This window comes from Pseudomyrmex gracilis, unplaced genomic scaffold (genome assembly GCF_002006095.1).
Source record: "Pseudomyrmex gracilis isolate BER0280 unplaced genomic scaffold, ASM200609v1 scaffold_1, whole genome shotgun sequence".
Taxonomy (NCBI): Eukaryota; Metazoa; Arthropoda; class Insecta; order Hymenoptera; family Formicidae; genus Pseudomyrmex; species Pseudomyrmex gracilis.
In genome coordinates, this window is record NW_018020585.1 from 39143 (window position 1) to 56084 (window position 16942).

A 16942-nucleotide genomic window follows, 5' to 3' on the forward strand; every position below is an offset into this window, starting at 1 on the left:
GGACTTATTACGGCATGCCGAAGAGAACCAGTTGTCAGTACATGTACCGTGATAAGTTTGTATAGTTGTCAGATATATCGTATCAGCCGTATCGGTTGGATGTGCTGCGAATATTTTTGGACAATTCGGTGTTTTACACCACTTTCTTTATTATTATCTTTAATTTAAACAAATATACAACTCCGTGGCTTGGCGTCAGGAACCCAATCCATCGGTTTTAAACCTGTTATCAAAAAGACATAGAATGGCGTATGGACTAGCTTTATAGGTCCACTGAGCCAAAAGAGCACCAAACCTAGTTGTCAGATATATATTAAAAACGTCGTTTGACATCGTGGCCGCGTTTATCAGTCGCGGTAAATTACTCGCGATAACGCGCTTGCGACACGTCGCAAGGTGAGTTCGTCATGATGCGCGAAGTTTAAAAAATATCGACGAAAAAAGAGAAAAACGACGATTTCGCGACGCAACGACATCGTACGTATTCGATGTGTTCATTTGCTAATTCCACAGAGAAGATACCGTAGAATATATCAAGTTGAGTTTTGTGCTAGGTGTTTTACGCGCGTCACTCATCTTTGTCGTCTTCGTCGACTACAAGTTTCCTTATCGTACGATCCCCTCCGACGCAAAGGACATGTGAATGTTCCGACGTTTGATAAATTCGGAAGACGTCATTCGTTTTCAACAAGGCCACGTGGACCACGTCGGGAGCAAGGAAAAATGTGAGTTTTTTCGTTTTTTTCGATATATATTATATTATATTATATTATATATATATACTCTTCCACGTTACACGTCGCAAAGCGAGCGCGCGCTAATTTTTTTTTTTTTTTTTTTTCACCCTCTTCCTCGATGTTTTTCTTGGAAAAGTAAACTGCGTTGATTGCAGATTGCATCGTTCATTTTCGAATTCTATACGAAAATAAGGTAGTATGAAGCGGAAATAAGAATGTTGACAAAATTGCGATTTCGAAAAAACAATGAAGTAGATCGAAATGAAATTTATGAGCCATGAAAAGCAAGAAGTGTACGATTTACTGAGAATTATGTACGTAATGATCTTGATAATCATCTGGAAATGAAATTTGTTTCAACATAACTACGAGCACAATATGTGTGTGTGTAAAAGATCGTGACAATTGTGTAAGTAAATAAATTAAAGCTAGTATTGAGCTAGTTTGTTTCCTTATCATTATCTTTCCCTACGTGCAAAAGATATGTGAGCGCTCCGATGTATGATTTCTGATAATTTTGGAAGATCATCCGCTTTTAACAAGACCGTGGATCACATCACGGAAGCAAGAAAAAATTTAATTTGAATATATGCGCGTCCAAATTAATAGCGCGCATAAACCTAGTTACAATCAGATAATTTGTCTAAAAAGATGGAAACATAGAGTTGGATGAGTTTGACTTCGTAATGTCGTAAAGTAACGGTTACTTCGCCTGAATGCAACCGCGTAAAATTGCCTGCCGACTGTTAGCAAGAAGACATGTTTTTCACATAAATTGACTCGACCGGGATAATTCCACGTTTAAAAATCTCGATGTCTGCTTCTAATAAAAATATTCCTCAATTGTGAGTCACATTTTTATGAAAGATTTTGAAACAGTAATTAAACAAAATAAAATATTTATACACAAAACATTCCATATATAAATTGTTCTGTTCTAAATATATACATTAAGAATATTACTGAGTAATATTCTTCGTTATTATGTCGCTAAAGAATATCAACTTAATTTTACACTTTGCGACATTTGATAAAATTGTAATTTTTATCATTTCTCAATAAATATTTTGTCGATTTATTTTACGAAGCAAAATAATACACAAGACAACATTACAATATTTAAGCTAAAAAATTGACCCTGAATCGCGCACTTATCGGCGCTTGCTATTGGCAAAGTGATTTGTTGCATTTCAGCGGAATAAGCTGCATGATTGGCTCTTACGTTTAGAACCATAAAATCAACATCGAGCGTTGACAAGACAACTTAGCAATTGTGTTGCTGAACACGGCCATCGACGCAAGTTACTTTCCCTACGCGCAAACAAAATCGCAATATTTGAATCATATTAAACGTAAACATCCGCCATTGTGGTTATACCTATAGCACTAGACAAACACCAATAAAAAAAAACAAGATTTTCAAATGAGGCTACAATTTTATTAATTAGTTAAAACTTTCCTAAAATTGTTAATCTTATTAATAATTTCATAGTGGAATAGTTCTTCAAATGTCATATAATATAGTAGTATTCACTTTTATCACATTGTCAAATATGATGTAAAATGTCGCAAAAATTTACTTTATACATGGATGGTCAATTAAAATGAAATGTCACATTCTAAAGTAAAACAACTTGATAGATTGAAAATGTTCATGTCATGCTTTCGGTTTAGTTCGGAACTGAATATTAACTAAAAAGTTTGAATTTGATGAGTGCCCCTTCTATATGTATTAATATTTGATTCCTGTTGTTACTTCACCGAGAAAATAGTTTACTCTCTACTCTTACTGCCTTATCACCTTCATTGCTAATACATTGTTTTTCCAATACGATGAAAAAAATTGAAGATTTGTTATTCTATCAAGAAAATCAATAAAATCTGATATTTGGTACTTTTGCGGCGTGTTGTATTAACTTTCGAAGATGTTTTTTGGGTTTGAACCACGTTAGTGTCATTTTTATAGTGACGTTTCGTGAACAGTTTAGCTCAATTCATCAGGATTTCAAGAGCAGCCTGAGTATTAGGCTGAAATGTTCACAAGAGATGTCGGTATAAAAATGACAATAACGCCTGATTCAAACCCGAAAAACATCTTCAAATGTTAAACTCAATAAAAGTTTCGCTAATTTGATATTTGCTACAAATATGCTAGAATATTAGTATCTATCGTACAAAAAGTAAGATAATAATATGTTAAATATTTTATATTTTATTGATTATCAAATATTCTCGTTAATATATCATAGAAAATAATTTATAACCAACATCATTCGCAAAAACACATAGAGATCTTTACTGTAACTTAACGTGCAAAAAATTTTTATTCTTTACACAAACCTTTTTTCAACATCATCATGTATGCAGATGTATCAGCATGTCCGAAGACGATGCGCAGGAAGCAGCCAGAGAGGAAATCGAAAGACAGGGGTCTCTTTACGTGTTCCCGGGCGCGGGCCGCCCCAGCTATGCGACGTCGTCATCGTTAATAACGTCGACAATGCCTCTTCAACCGCTTCCATCGTCGTTCCACGGTGGTTTGGCGATCATCGCCAAGTCTTCGACCGTGATGAACGCTACAACGGCGAGCAACACAATGACGACAATGACGGCTACATCTATGAAGATCAGCAACAACGACGAAGACGAGGACGCTGTAGAAGAGGTCACTTCGCCAGCCAGAAAAAGAATTTTTCTGAAGACGCACGGGAGATCGGCCAGTCACGGTGGTGTCCTAGCGGATTACGGATGGCAGACTTACGGGTCATTTTTAGGCCCGTTGACAACAATGGGAAGCGCCTCAACCGCAGGACGACCGTCTGTGCTCAAGAAGCCAGGTCATCAGAGAGCCTTCAGTCAAGGTCAGGTGGCAGATGTGACGCAGAGCCAGTCGGCTGTAACGGGACATCATCGTGTCGGCTCCAGAACAGATTTTATCCTGCCACCGGGTCACCGAGAGGATGGCAGACCACCCACTGCCGGCAGAATGCCTTCTTTTCGCGGTCATTCTCGTCAGGCGTCCAGGTAAGAAGACGCTAAAAACCGCAAATTATTAGAATAATAAATGAAAATAACGTGTGTACATATGCACGCGCAGGATAGTCTGAAACAGTATAGACAAATAATCTAAAGTTAATATTAGTTATACATACAAATTTAAAAAAAAAAAATTTAGTTTTAGTTTTTTTATCTGAAGACGTGATATTTTACACATTGTAGGAAATATATGCACGTGTTTGTTGTATGTTTGTAGATCAGAATCCATCTATACGATAAGACGTAGCGTCGCTCCTCCTTGGTGGAGAAGACTGTGGGGTCATTGTTTCGGTCCAATGCCGGAGGAACCTCGTTTGAGAACAATAGTGCCGAATCATTTAATTTCACCAAAGATTCCGAAGAGTCAGCATCCCAACGGGAACAGAGTAGACAACAGGTGAGAGTGATGCGGAAACAATACAATGATCGATCGTTTTTATATATGATTTTTCGTTTTTCTTAAGGGTGCGTACAACTAAGTACACGGCACTGAGCTTTCTACCTCGCAATTTGCTAGAGCAGTTTCACCGTGTGGCCAATTTGTATTTTATTTTTATCGTGCTACTTAATTGGGTACCGGCGATCAATGCCTTTGGCAAGGAAGTCGCCATGATCCCGGTGGTGTTTGTGTTGGGCGTTACGGCGCTTAAGGATTTCTTCGAAGATCGCCGCCGTCTTGCCAGTGACCGGCGTGTGAATAACTCCACTTGCCGCGTGTACGTTAGGTAAGCCGACAAACAGATACAATATCGTGGCTATCGTGATACGTGTAGTGTAATATAAAAATAGTTTAAATGCGACTGTCTGTCTCTCCCTTCTTTGTTGTGAAGAAAAGCACGTAGATAACTCAAAATTTACAATTATTATAGAAAGAAATTAATATACTTATATATCATATTACAATCCAATCGAAAACAATAAAATGCAGTGTTCAGTAAAAAAATAAGTACGTATGTTTAATGGACGTGTGGAAAGCTTGAAAAGATTAAGATATTACTAAAAGCATAAAATCATCATAATTGTTAGATTTTTACGAATATTTATAATACTAATATTTAAATATGAAAGAGAGAGAGAGAGAATAAATAAAATAATTTTTAAAATTTTCTTCTTCATAATAACTTATAATTGTTATAGTTTATGTAAGAAATTTATATATAAAGAATTTGAACGATTTAATTTTTCACTTAGCCTTGCTCGCTTATCCTTGTCGCCGCTTCGAGTTAAAATCCTTATGACAGAATAGAATCCGATAGATCGATTCTAATAAAATCGACCACTCCAGATATGTGGGTCATGTACACGCGAATGCGAGCAAACTTGCGTGTGTGCGATCGTATATGGAAAAGAAAGTACTGCCGTATCATTCTTTTATCGCAAGAATATTCTACGTCATACGCAACGAATGCGCAACGTACAACATCGGCATTCTAATTCGTTTGTGTCATATTAGATGTTTGCGTTCAACATTGATTCTAATTGACATGGTGAACATACGTATATATATACGTCGCTTATTTTACTGATTCAACCGAAACACTCGGTAAACGATCGCTTCTCGAGGAAGAGATTATTGCACACAACATGCAATCAAACATGGAATTCGTCGATACGCTTGCGTCGACAAACGCGTATCTACACGTGCCACGTGGTTGGTTGCAGAAAAACACGAAGATAGCTGGATATAGATATAATCTCTCGAGAGAAAACACGCAAAATTATTACTTTGACATTTATAACTGTTTTAAAAAATAAACTTACGTATTAACAGTAAGTAAATTTGCATTAAGGACAACCTTACCGATTTCAATAACCTTGATATATATTGTCAAAGTGACCGTCCTGAGTAACAGTCGAAAGGTTTTAGCCGTTGTTCGTTCTTCGTTAAGAAGTTATGGACAAAAAAAGTTTTATAACTGAATCATCGTTTTTCGACACCTTGTATATATTAAACAGAATATATGATATTTTAGACTAAGCAAAATGGACCTTCCAGCCTTTAGGGCTACAGATATTTTAGACATATTCCACCCATACACTTTCTAAGTAATACTGTCGATCATTGATACATTCCACCCCCAGGTTTTGTTATTTTTTTATGTAGGAGAGCACATCCAGGAACGGGCATAACATGTAATTTCCAAGCTTATCGTAATTTTTATAGGTAATTTTTATTTATTCTATACTAAACATTTATATATAAAGCATATTGCGTCTAAAATATCATATATTATGTGTAAACTATATGATGAGTCGCGAAACGATAGTTCATTAATGAAATTTTTTTTGCCCATAACTTTTTAACAAAAAACGAGCGACGGCTAAAACCTTTTGATTGTTACTTGAGGACATGTGGAGGGTTAATGTCTTCGCTATTCAAATTCTATGATATTTAAATGCGTAAAAAAGTAATCACATATTTATGTATCTATAAAAATTATTTTTTAATTGTTTGCCGCACGATTTTGATATTATATAAATTATATTTAAAATTCCGTGAAGAAAGTTGCGGCCCCGTTATCTCCAAAAAGAAAAAGGCTTTAAGGAGCATACAGTTGTTGATGTGTAAAAATGTTGTTTTTTGTATAAAATACAATCATATATAAATTATATTACATTTATACATTGTATATATCGTGAATAAAAAGAGAAATATAACACACACACCCACACACTCTCTCTCTCTCTCTCATATATATATATATTTATTTCTTTCTCTTTTTTATATATTTTTTTATAAAATATATTTACAACAAATCTTTAACACACTTTTTAAATTCTTACAAGCTTACGTAAGAAACAGCGAGAAATTGCCAAGTTTTTTCATATAATTACAATTTTATCTAATCTTGCAATGTCGATGTGACTAATCACTCACTTGTCGTTTCGATCGTTCGTACGAACGTGGACAGTTTTGATGAAGCACTACGATTGTCACGAACCTTCGTTCATAATGCAATGTAATCGAAAACTTGATCGATGACCTAGCAATTCCGACACATCGGTTTCCCCACAGAAATTTCGTTGGATGACCTTGCCCTTTGTAATGTCTTCTTGTGCTACGCGCAAGTCGATTTCTTGTCAATATTAATTCTCATTCCGAATTGCTATTCTATCGAGATTGAATTTAGACGTGTGTACATAATTCTTGAGATATACGATTGTGAAAAAATTATTTATTTATATTGTCGTCGTGACAAAATATCTATGCACATATATTTCATCAAAGAAGATTCTATCATATTTCTTGATTTACACACGAATATAATGTGTATTATACTAACGATATTTTTAAATTTATTCACGAAATATATTGAAATATTATATCGTGGCAAATTTGTTATGTAGAAAATAAAATGCCGTGATATATTTTTATATCATTGTAACAGGATCTTGAGCGAGTTACAGGCTGATGTGTGTTCTCTAGGATGATCGATTCGAAATTACTGGCAGCGGCTGTCGGCGACGGTGACTTTTCGAATCGTGACTACACATGTTCGCTAATCGTCCAGGTCTAATCATTTTTAGAGCGCAATGTATCCGCATAATGGTGCAAATAATTTTTCTTTCTCTCTGTCTCTTTCTCGTTCCTAGTCACGTTAATTTGTAATCTGTCTGCAATCAAGACCTTGACATTCGCATTTATTTCCATTACCCCTTTTTTTATCTCCTCTCTCTCGCACGAGTCTCACGATTTGTCGATTAAGCTTGTTAAATTATCGTGACACTTTTTCCATTTCAAATATGCGCCTCATCCGTGTCTTTAAAAAACATCTTCTTCAACATTTGTCGTCATGTATATGATCATCGACATTGACATTGTAAAACTTAGTAGTCCAGTCGAAACATTTACAAATTTACGTTTTTTATCCAAAAATTTCAACAGAAATAAAACAACTTTTGAGCGTTGTACTTTGAAGTATGTATATAATTGTTCCATAATATACGTGTCTTTTGTTTTAAGTATATGTAAACATTTCTTTTTTAAAATTATTAAAGTTTTTAAAACTTTAATAATAATAATTGATCATAACAGTAACTTCCTACAACTCCTACAATCTTACGATAGTGATTCTTTCGATCTTCTTATATTTTTGCAATATCTTATGGAAAATTTTGCATGCTTATTTAATCAATATCTGAGATAAATTCAGTGATTTATATTTCATCTGAGTATTTTTGTTTTGCACAGATCTTTAGAGAGCCGTTAAATCAATGACGTCATTGATTACATCATGGAAGAGGGCACATATGTATATGTCCGCGGATATAAACGTATATGACGTGTGTGTAAATATATACGTGCTCGTGTATATCTTACTCATGCTTGTTTACACAAAACATATATCGAAGCTATGAAATATCATTGAACGCTCGGCAAATCCATATAAAGCGGATAATGTTTTATTTTCTATAAGAGGCTCTTGGCATAAATTGTTGAAGTAAAATAGATAATAATAAATTTGTTCAAATTTGGGAGATAAAGAAAGTTTCCGTGAGAAAAACTTGATAAAGTTCAAGAACATATATACATAATTATACAATTATGTACATACTTATTATTATTATTATAAAATCCATCCATCTATCTATATTATTGTAATAATTCATCCTTGGCTCGCTTTATTTCTTGCAATTTTTTCTGACGCCAGAAATTCTTATTCTGAATTATATGTGATTAACAATAATAAATATATTGCATACGTAAGCATGCATGATGCTTATATATGCAATATATAATAATAATATAATGATTTGATTAACAATAGTCTTTAATTTTTTCATATAAACAGAAGTTATGAAATTTATAGTCGTGAAATAAAATATTAAGAAAACTAACAAAGAAGATAATATTAAAGTATAACAAACAGTTATAACAAATTAAACAGTTATGTAACAACTATAACAAATTGTCCCGATTTGTTTTATCAGTATGAGAAACACGCTGTTTACGTTTTCTATATTGTGCGCGCGCACACACCCACACAATATAGAAAAACCCCTTTACGCGCATGTTTTACTGGTCAATATTCAATAGTTATTCTTTTTTTTTGCAACCTTGATTTTTCTAGCTCTTATATGTGTTACATCTATCATGCATATATTTACGTTTTAGCGATTTTAAACAGATGTTGCGTAGATAATTGCATAATTAGCTGAGTGTTACGTGCGTCGAATATTCCGCATGTTGACCATCCTTGTCGCAGAGGGCCATGATACAAATCCGTAACAAAAAAAGAACATCTCTTAATCGCAACATCGTTGTATTATGCACAATGTATTTAGCGCGATTTGTAACGTCGTCCATCGTATTTCAAACGCGTGCTGGCGACAAAATAAGTGAGCAATCACACAAAAGAGAATGGCGTCTGCTTCTTTTCCCGTTGTTCTTCAAAGCAACAAAACAATCGACATTTGCATCACTTAGCCTCGTTTGTAAGCTGACCTTGTAGCAAGATGTTCTCTCTTCCTCATTTTCGAAATAAACAAGTAAACAAAGACATTCGGATTTTTTTTCATTTGAGCTAACTTATAGATATATTTCATCATCCCTTCCGTAACAGATGTGCTCGAATATTTTGCAAGGTCTTCTTTGATGATTATCTTGTCTTGTTGTCTCACTTAATATCATTCCAATCAACGAACGGGAGTGGCGTTCAAGGCTGTGCAACCTTGCCGTCCATATAACTGCTTTAATTGAAAAAATATCGCCAATCACTATTAAGAGACAATTTTGTCATAGTCGGAGAAAATTCGAATAGATGAATTGATCTTTTGCACATTATGAATTAGCTACGCAAGACCGCTCCTCTCAACTCTTGTCTGTATCTGTCACGATCTGTGCACGCAAAGTGTAATAGAGAAAATTATACACGTAATATTAAGGAGTTCTCAAATCGATATCAATAATAATTAGTTTAAAAATTAAAAATTAAATTTAAAAAACTCAGTAATTGTTATTATGTCAATGTTTTTTACTCATCTCAATGTTTTTTATTCAATTTTTTCTTAGATTTTATTAACTAAAAATGGCTTCAAATAATAAAGCCGAAACGTTCCAACAACAACAATTCATATCTATTAATTTCGCAACATTCTGCATTTTGTCTGTTACGATAGTGATGCGACTAATTATTTAATTATTTTCTCGCGACTGTGATATGTTAATTTAATTACTTTCTCGATGTTACGTTGTGGCAAGCAATATTTTTAAGACTAAGCGCCACAGTTTTCTGATAAAATTTTGTATGATTTTATTGTAGCGAGGGCGAAAGATATGTGAAGATAGCGTGGAAGGATGTCAAGGTGGGTGATCTGGTTCACCTTTCAAACAACGAACTGGTACCGGCCGATCTTTTGCTTCTACGAAGTAGCGATCCTCAGGGTTTAGCTTATCTCGATACGTGCAATCTCGATGGAGAATCGAATCTGAAGCAACGTCAGGTTGTTAGAGGATTTCTTGATTTGCAAGATACCTTTCAGCCTTCCAAGTTCCGATCAGTGATCGAAGTCGATCAGCCGAGTACTAGAATATATAGGTAAACATTTGATGGACCTAATTAAAATAAAAATTGTAAACGAATTAACAAAGAATTTAAAACTCATATAGTTTTAAAACTAACTACGAAATTTAACTGGTAGTAAGAGCTGATATGTTGGATGTTTGCGGAATAAATATATCTGAATACATGTATATTTATATTTTTAGGAGTGTAAATTTCTTACACATATGATTGTTTTGAATTGAAATGTTTCAATTCGCGTGAATTCATATAGGACGTTCGATTTGCATCACATATATGAGAATGTTTATTTTCCCTTCCCAATTAATTTAGAAATTATATTGCGAAAAAATATAATTTACATTCTTAAATACATAAATATATATTCAGATATATGTTTCTTCCGCAAACATCCAGCATATCGGCTCTTACTACCAGTTAAATTTCGTTGTTAGTTTTAAAAAAATTATAAAGGTTCCATAAAAAAAAAAAAAAAATAGAAGAAAGTGTCAATTGAAAAAAGTGCTAATTTTACATGTCTGTAGTAATTAAAAAGATTGATCAAATGTTTTATTTATCTCAGCACTTGTTGCTTGTTCAAATTGAATTACTTAAATTATAAGTGCGCACGATTTGAATATTCATAGTCGGATCTTATATTTAAGATCGTCTTAAGTTTATTTTCAGATAGTGTACGAGTAGTTTTATTGGCTGCAGAGCATCTGAAGATAAACTTAAGACAATCTTAAATATAAGATTCACTTATATGAATACCGGCCTGTGACGCATTTTAGGTTTCACGGTGCCGTGGTACATCCAAACGGTGCCAGAGTGCCCGTATCCACAGAGAATCTTTTACTAAGGGAATGTGTCTTAAAAAATACCGACTTTGTCGAAGGTATAGTTATATATGCCGGTCACGAGACCAAAGCGTTGCTGAACAACGGTGGGCCCAGATACAAGGTAAATAAAAAAAATTAATCTGCATGTTATTGTCAATATTTGAATACAAAATAAACTGAAAACAAAAATTAATTAATTAATTCTGAAGAAAAAACAATTCTCGAATTTTTAGACTCTTTCCATCAAAAAATAACTTTGTTTTAGCGCTCCCGTCTCGAGAAACACATGAACAGGGACGTAAAATGGTGTGTAGTGATACTGGTGATTTTGTGTGTGATTGGTGCATTCGGATGTCGTTTATGGCTGTCCGCGTACGCGGGCCTGTCGGTGGTGCCGTTTTTGCCGGTGATACAAGAACCAATCTACGAGAGTATATTGACCTTTCTGACCTTTGTCATAATATTCCAAGTGATGATACCGCTGAGCTTATACGTGACGATCGAGATGGCCAAGGTGGGTCAAGTATACCACATTGGTCACGACCCGGCCCTACACGACACGGAAACCGGCCGTAAAGCGGAGTGCCGTGCGCTGAATATCACGGAGGAACTAGGCCAAGTGAGTGCGGACAATTTATATTAAATGAATTTGCGCGAGTCTGATATTTTACGTATCACGATCAATATTATTTATAAAAAAATTCTACTTTTTCTTGGAAAAAATAGAAAATAATATAAAGAATTATCAAGATAGTTTGTTATTAATATGCGTTCACATTAAATTTACCAATCATCTACAATACAATTTTTAAATTAATATATAAAATTATGTGTGTGTGTGTGTGTGTATTTAATAAAATAATTTTTAACACTTAAATTTTTTCCAATATAAAAATTTTAAAAGAATATAAAAAATATTTAATAGAAAATGATTGATTTTCTTTACGAGAGAATATATATTGCTCGAAATATTTTTACGACAGGTACAGTATGTCTTTTCCGACAAAACTGGGACTCTCACTGAAAATAAGATGCTATTCAGGAGATGCGCGGTAGGAGGCCAGGATTATTCGCACATAGGCGACAATGAGAATCTGCTCCCATGTTCGCGGCTTAAGGAGGATTTGCTTATAGGTACATTTCGACATCGCTTACAAGAGTTTCTTATTGTTTTGGCTACATGTAACACGGTTGTCGTAAATTCTCAACCGCATCACGATATTATGAACTCTAGTGGAGTCATTGAAGAACCTCGGAAAAACGGAACTGGTCTTATAAGGTTGGTATCAGATAATGTGCATATTTTTTCTGAGAATCAAATTATAAAAAATTTCTGTGTAATCATTTTCTCTGTTGAATTTAAATTTTTTAATATCTGACAGAATCAGAGAGTTGGAAACAAATTCATTTCCAACTGCTAATTCCCCACCGGTATCGATGTCTCCGAGTAACAGAACTATCCGCGCCTTATCACCGGTATCACCTGTAATTAGCACAACTAATACATTCGATGATACACCAAAATTCCCGTTTAAAATATCAAGGTTGGTACAACACTTGACGCTATATAAAATACAGAAATATTTAACATATTAAAAAAATATTTTTTTTATAGACCGAGATTGCTAAACGTAACATCGATACCAAGTCTGGGCATCGGACTGTTGGGACGGAAGTTGTCGCCGGACGGGCAGAAGAGATGTAGTCCTGATGGGAAAAACGGTGATGAGCTGCTGCATAGTCCTGCGATCTACGAAGCGGAAAGTCCGGACGAGCTTGCGCTGGTGCACGCCGCGCGCGCTTACGACGTCAAGCTCGTGAAACGAACACCTCGCAGCGCAATCGTGTCTTTTCCGGACAAATCCACGCTCGCATTCGAAATACTTCATGTAAATGGATTTCACGGATGAGTCAGTTGCGCGTATTTTTATTTTGATATTTATTTTACTTATTCCATAATTGCTTCCAGGTGCTGCCATTCGACGCAAACAGAAAGTGCATGTCGGTGCTGCTCAGACATCCACATACCAGTGAAATCGTGCTGTATAGCAAGGGTGCTGACACGACAATGTTTGCAGCGCTGTCGCCTAGCGACGAGAACGCCGTTGCCTCGGCCAGTATCCGACACTACTTGCAATCGTATGCGCGTCAAGGTTTGCGTACTCTGGTAATGGCGAGGCGAACCTTGACGTTGCAAGAATACGAGACATGGCGACAGAAACACGAGGAGGCGGAAATGGCGACGGAAAACCGCGAGCGTCGCATACGCGATTCGTACGCAACGCTGGAATCACATTTAACGCTTTTGGGAGCGACCGGTATCGAGGACAAGCTGCAAGCCGGCGTGCCCGAGACAATGACCGCACTGGTTACTGCTGGAATCGTCGTGTGGGTTCTGACAGGTTTGTAGAAAGTTATGAGCAAGCGCGTATGATTGGCATTGTTGGCTTCCACACAAACCGGTTATGCGTACATATTATTTTTAATGCAATCTGTCAACGTAAAAAAGTACACTGAGGCGCTTTACATTGAGTCTCAAATGAATCTTCTCCGCACATATAATCAAAATGTTGTATCCACACTTTATTACATAAACAACATTTATATAAAGATTACAGAAAAAAATTATTAGAAGATAACAAAAGAAAAACTAATGAAAAATAACGTCATCCAAAAGCAGTTTGCGTTCTTGAACGTAGCGCTCGCACTTAACGTCAAAGCAATTATGTGTTTCATATCACACATATGATCATGTCTTCCGTTTCAGGAGACAAGCCGGAGACCGCCGTGAACGTGGCATACTCGGCGCGGCTCTTCTCACCGGCCATGCAGCTCTTACAACTGCAAGCAAGATCTAAATCCGTCGCCGAGACACTCATACACAGTTATCTGGAGTCAGCGCACAAAGAAATCAACAGATATCCGCAACAACCGAACATGATGGACATTGCGGATCTTACTAACGTGTATAATCGCGATTCTATTGAAAGGGACGCGCATAGGATCGGTAGTCCGCGACAACGCGCGCTTGTTGTAGATGGCAAAACATTGACGGTGATTCTGGACCCGCGATCGGGCTTGACAGGCCCGTTTCTTGAACTCACAAAAACATGTTCTAGCGTCTTAGCCTGTCGCGCCACGCCATTGCAAAAGGTGTCCGATAGAAAATATTAATGTAACTGTGTGTATAAAATAACTAAATATTGTTTAAAACTATATATGTGCGTTAATTAATTTGACACAGAATTTATCGAGTTTTAAATGAAAGCGTAATTCAATATTACTAATATTTAATATTAATTAAGGATAATGCTAGATAAAGTAATGTGATTAATTTACGTTGCAGGCGTACATAGTTCGTATTGTTAAGAAACAATTAGGAATGAGAACGTTGGCAATCGGCGACGGTGCGAACGACGTTAGCATGATACAGACCGCTGACGTAGGCGTCGGTATCTCGGGGCAAGAAGGCACACAGGCGATAATGGCGGCGGATTTCGCGATTTTTCGTTTTTCTATGCTTAGTCGACTTCTCCTTTTACATGGACATTGGTGTTACGACCGTCTTGCTAGGATGATTTTGTACTTCTTTTACAAAAATGCCACTTTCGTCTTCCTTATATTTTGGTTTCAAGTAAGTATAAAAAAAATTAATTAATTAATTAAATATGAGAAGAAGATTTGTAGATATTTAACATAGAGGTATTCATAATGATGCATTTTTTCTTTTCTTTTTGCAGCTGTTCTGTGGCTTTTCCGGTGCTGTAATGATAGATCAAATATACTTGATGCTATACAACTTACTGTTTACTTCGCTACCACCTCTTATCTTGGGTATTTACGATCGCGTTGCTTCGCCACGTGTGTTACTTTCTGCGCCGGAATTATATACGAGAGGACGCTTGGGATTTGTTTATCAAGCTCGCTCGTTCTGGTTGATGATCGCCGACGCTTTTTATCAAAGTATCGTCATCTTCTTTATTACCAAAGAGGTCGGCACATTAGTCACGAAGAATTAAAATAACTAGAGATTTTATGATCTCTCATTGCTCATTATGATACAAAAATTTATTTGTTACTTTTCTTTCAGGTTTATTGCGATACGATTATCGACATATGGGAATTTGGATCGACTATCATGACAGCGTGTATCGTCGTCATGCTGCTTCATGCTGCCATAGAAACTAGATCATGGGTAAGTGAGAAAGAAATAGTTAAAGTACGTAGAAAACTTATACTTTAGATGTTATCACTGTTCAAATTATTTCAGACTATACTTCACATTGGTGCCATTTTGGGTTCATTGGGCATATTTTTCGGATTTTGCCTTTTTTATAATGCTGTTTGCGTTAATTGTATGGGTTTGCCCGGATCTTATTGGGTAATGGAAAACGCCATCACACATCGTACGTACTGGTGCACTGTGCTACTTACATCTGTCCTTGCATTAATGCCTAGGTATGTTTACCTTGTGCTTGTCAAGATGGCAATAATCATGTAAACAATATTCGACTCGAATCTGTGTGGATGTAACACTGTCAACTTTTCTACTTCAACAATAGCAATATTGATAAATGTTGAATTCAATTGGCATTCTTTTTATGTCTTAATAGATTTGTATATAAAGCGATACGATCTACAGTTGCACCGAACGCTGTGCAAATAGTCTCGCAGCAGATCACCGCAAAAAGCGGCGGTCAAGTTCGTCGGCAACGTATCAGCAATCAGAGAAGCGAAGTCAATTTTATTGCTGGATGGTCACGCTCCTCGCAACATGCTACCATTAGGTATATTATCCAATTGTATTAAACACTGATTATGAGTGTTCCACACTGTTAATTTTTTTCAAATGTAAAAAAATGTATCATTATGTATTGCAGACCCGGTAGCTACGGAAGTAAAAACAATGCTCTAACGACTATCGTCGCATGACAACAGCCACAATCAGATTGAATTGTCAATCTTGTTATTTCAGAAAATTAACCAAGTCGTCGAAAAAAGAAAGAAATCTTTTTCACTGTCTGCTGATTATAAAAAAATCAAATTTTTGAGATTTTTCCTTGCACTGACAAATCTGATTAACTATCTTTGCTTAACGATTTTCCAATTTCCCAAGCTAGCTAGAGTGACGATGTGCAAAAGCTGGTTAATAATTATAGAATGAAATTAGGCTTGTAACTTCGTGCGTGACTAAAAAATGACTAAACTTGGTCGTTTAATGTCATTGCTTGCCTGTCGAGACAATCCTCGTTATCGATTTCATGATAACGCTAATATTTCATTGTCATTTTCTAGTTCGAGTTATCGCGATTGATTTCAACCCGTGTGGCCTTAAATCTCACATCGTTCGTTGCATTCAATGGCTGTGACCTCTAGGGACCTTTGTGACTTCTAGGGACCAAAATTATTCATAATTGAACCAAGCAGGATTCGAATGAAAGTCTACGCTGCGTTTACTTTGCGTGCAGTTTATTTTTATTAATAAAGAGTTTTAGGCTCTAGAAGTTTAAAACTAACAATACGTAAACGGTCAATAAGAATCTTACGTTGGATGTCCGTTGCGAACTAAATAAATATATATATCCGTTAAATATGTTAGATATTAGGGCGTAGTTGAACTGTTTGCAAGGTGTTGTGCACAATGATAAAATCGTTAAATTTTTAACAAACGTTTCGACTATTTATTTTTAGTCTTCTTCAGTGTTCTTAAATCTAACCATCAAATATATATATATTGTATATATGTACATATATATATATATATATATATATATATATATATATATTTATTTATTTATTTATTTATTTATTTTGCAATCCAGCG

At 35.5% G+C, this 16942-nt stretch overlaps 1 protein-coding gene across 3 annotated transcripts; it reads left to right on the plus strand.

Annotated features, from left to right (window-relative positions):
* The first annotated feature begins 37 nt into the window (after positions 1-37).
* On the plus strand, positions 38-16829 carry LOC109852224 (probable phospholipid-transporting ATPase VD). Of its 3 annotated transcripts, none has more exons than XM_020423189.1 (19): positions 38-725; positions 893-1146; positions 3105-3761; positions 3991-4170; positions 4238-4498; positions 10037-10312; positions 11071-11239; positions 11384-11737; positions 12102-12397; positions 12501-12662; positions 12734-13007; positions 13088-13520; positions 13886-14271; positions 14465-14752; positions 14859-15110; positions 15209-15313; positions 15389-15576; positions 15732-15905; positions 15999-16829. In XM_020423189.1, the coding sequence occupies exons 3-19, from the start codon at positions 3115-3117 to the stop codon at positions 16048-16050; spliced, it is 4497 nt and encodes a 1498-aa protein (XP_020278778.1). In that variant the 5' UTR covers positions 38-725; positions 893-1146; positions 3105-3114; the 3' UTR covers positions 16051-16829. The 3 variants fall into 3 exon arrangements, with proteins under 3 accessions (XP_020278778.1, XP_020278786.1, XP_020278795.1); XM_020423197.1 differs by lacking the exon at positions 893-1146 and having other exon boundaries at positions 38-477; positions 555-725; XM_020423206.1 differs by lacking the exon at positions 893-1146 and having other exon boundaries at positions 16414-16829.
* Positions 16830-16942: the final 113 nt, after the last annotated feature.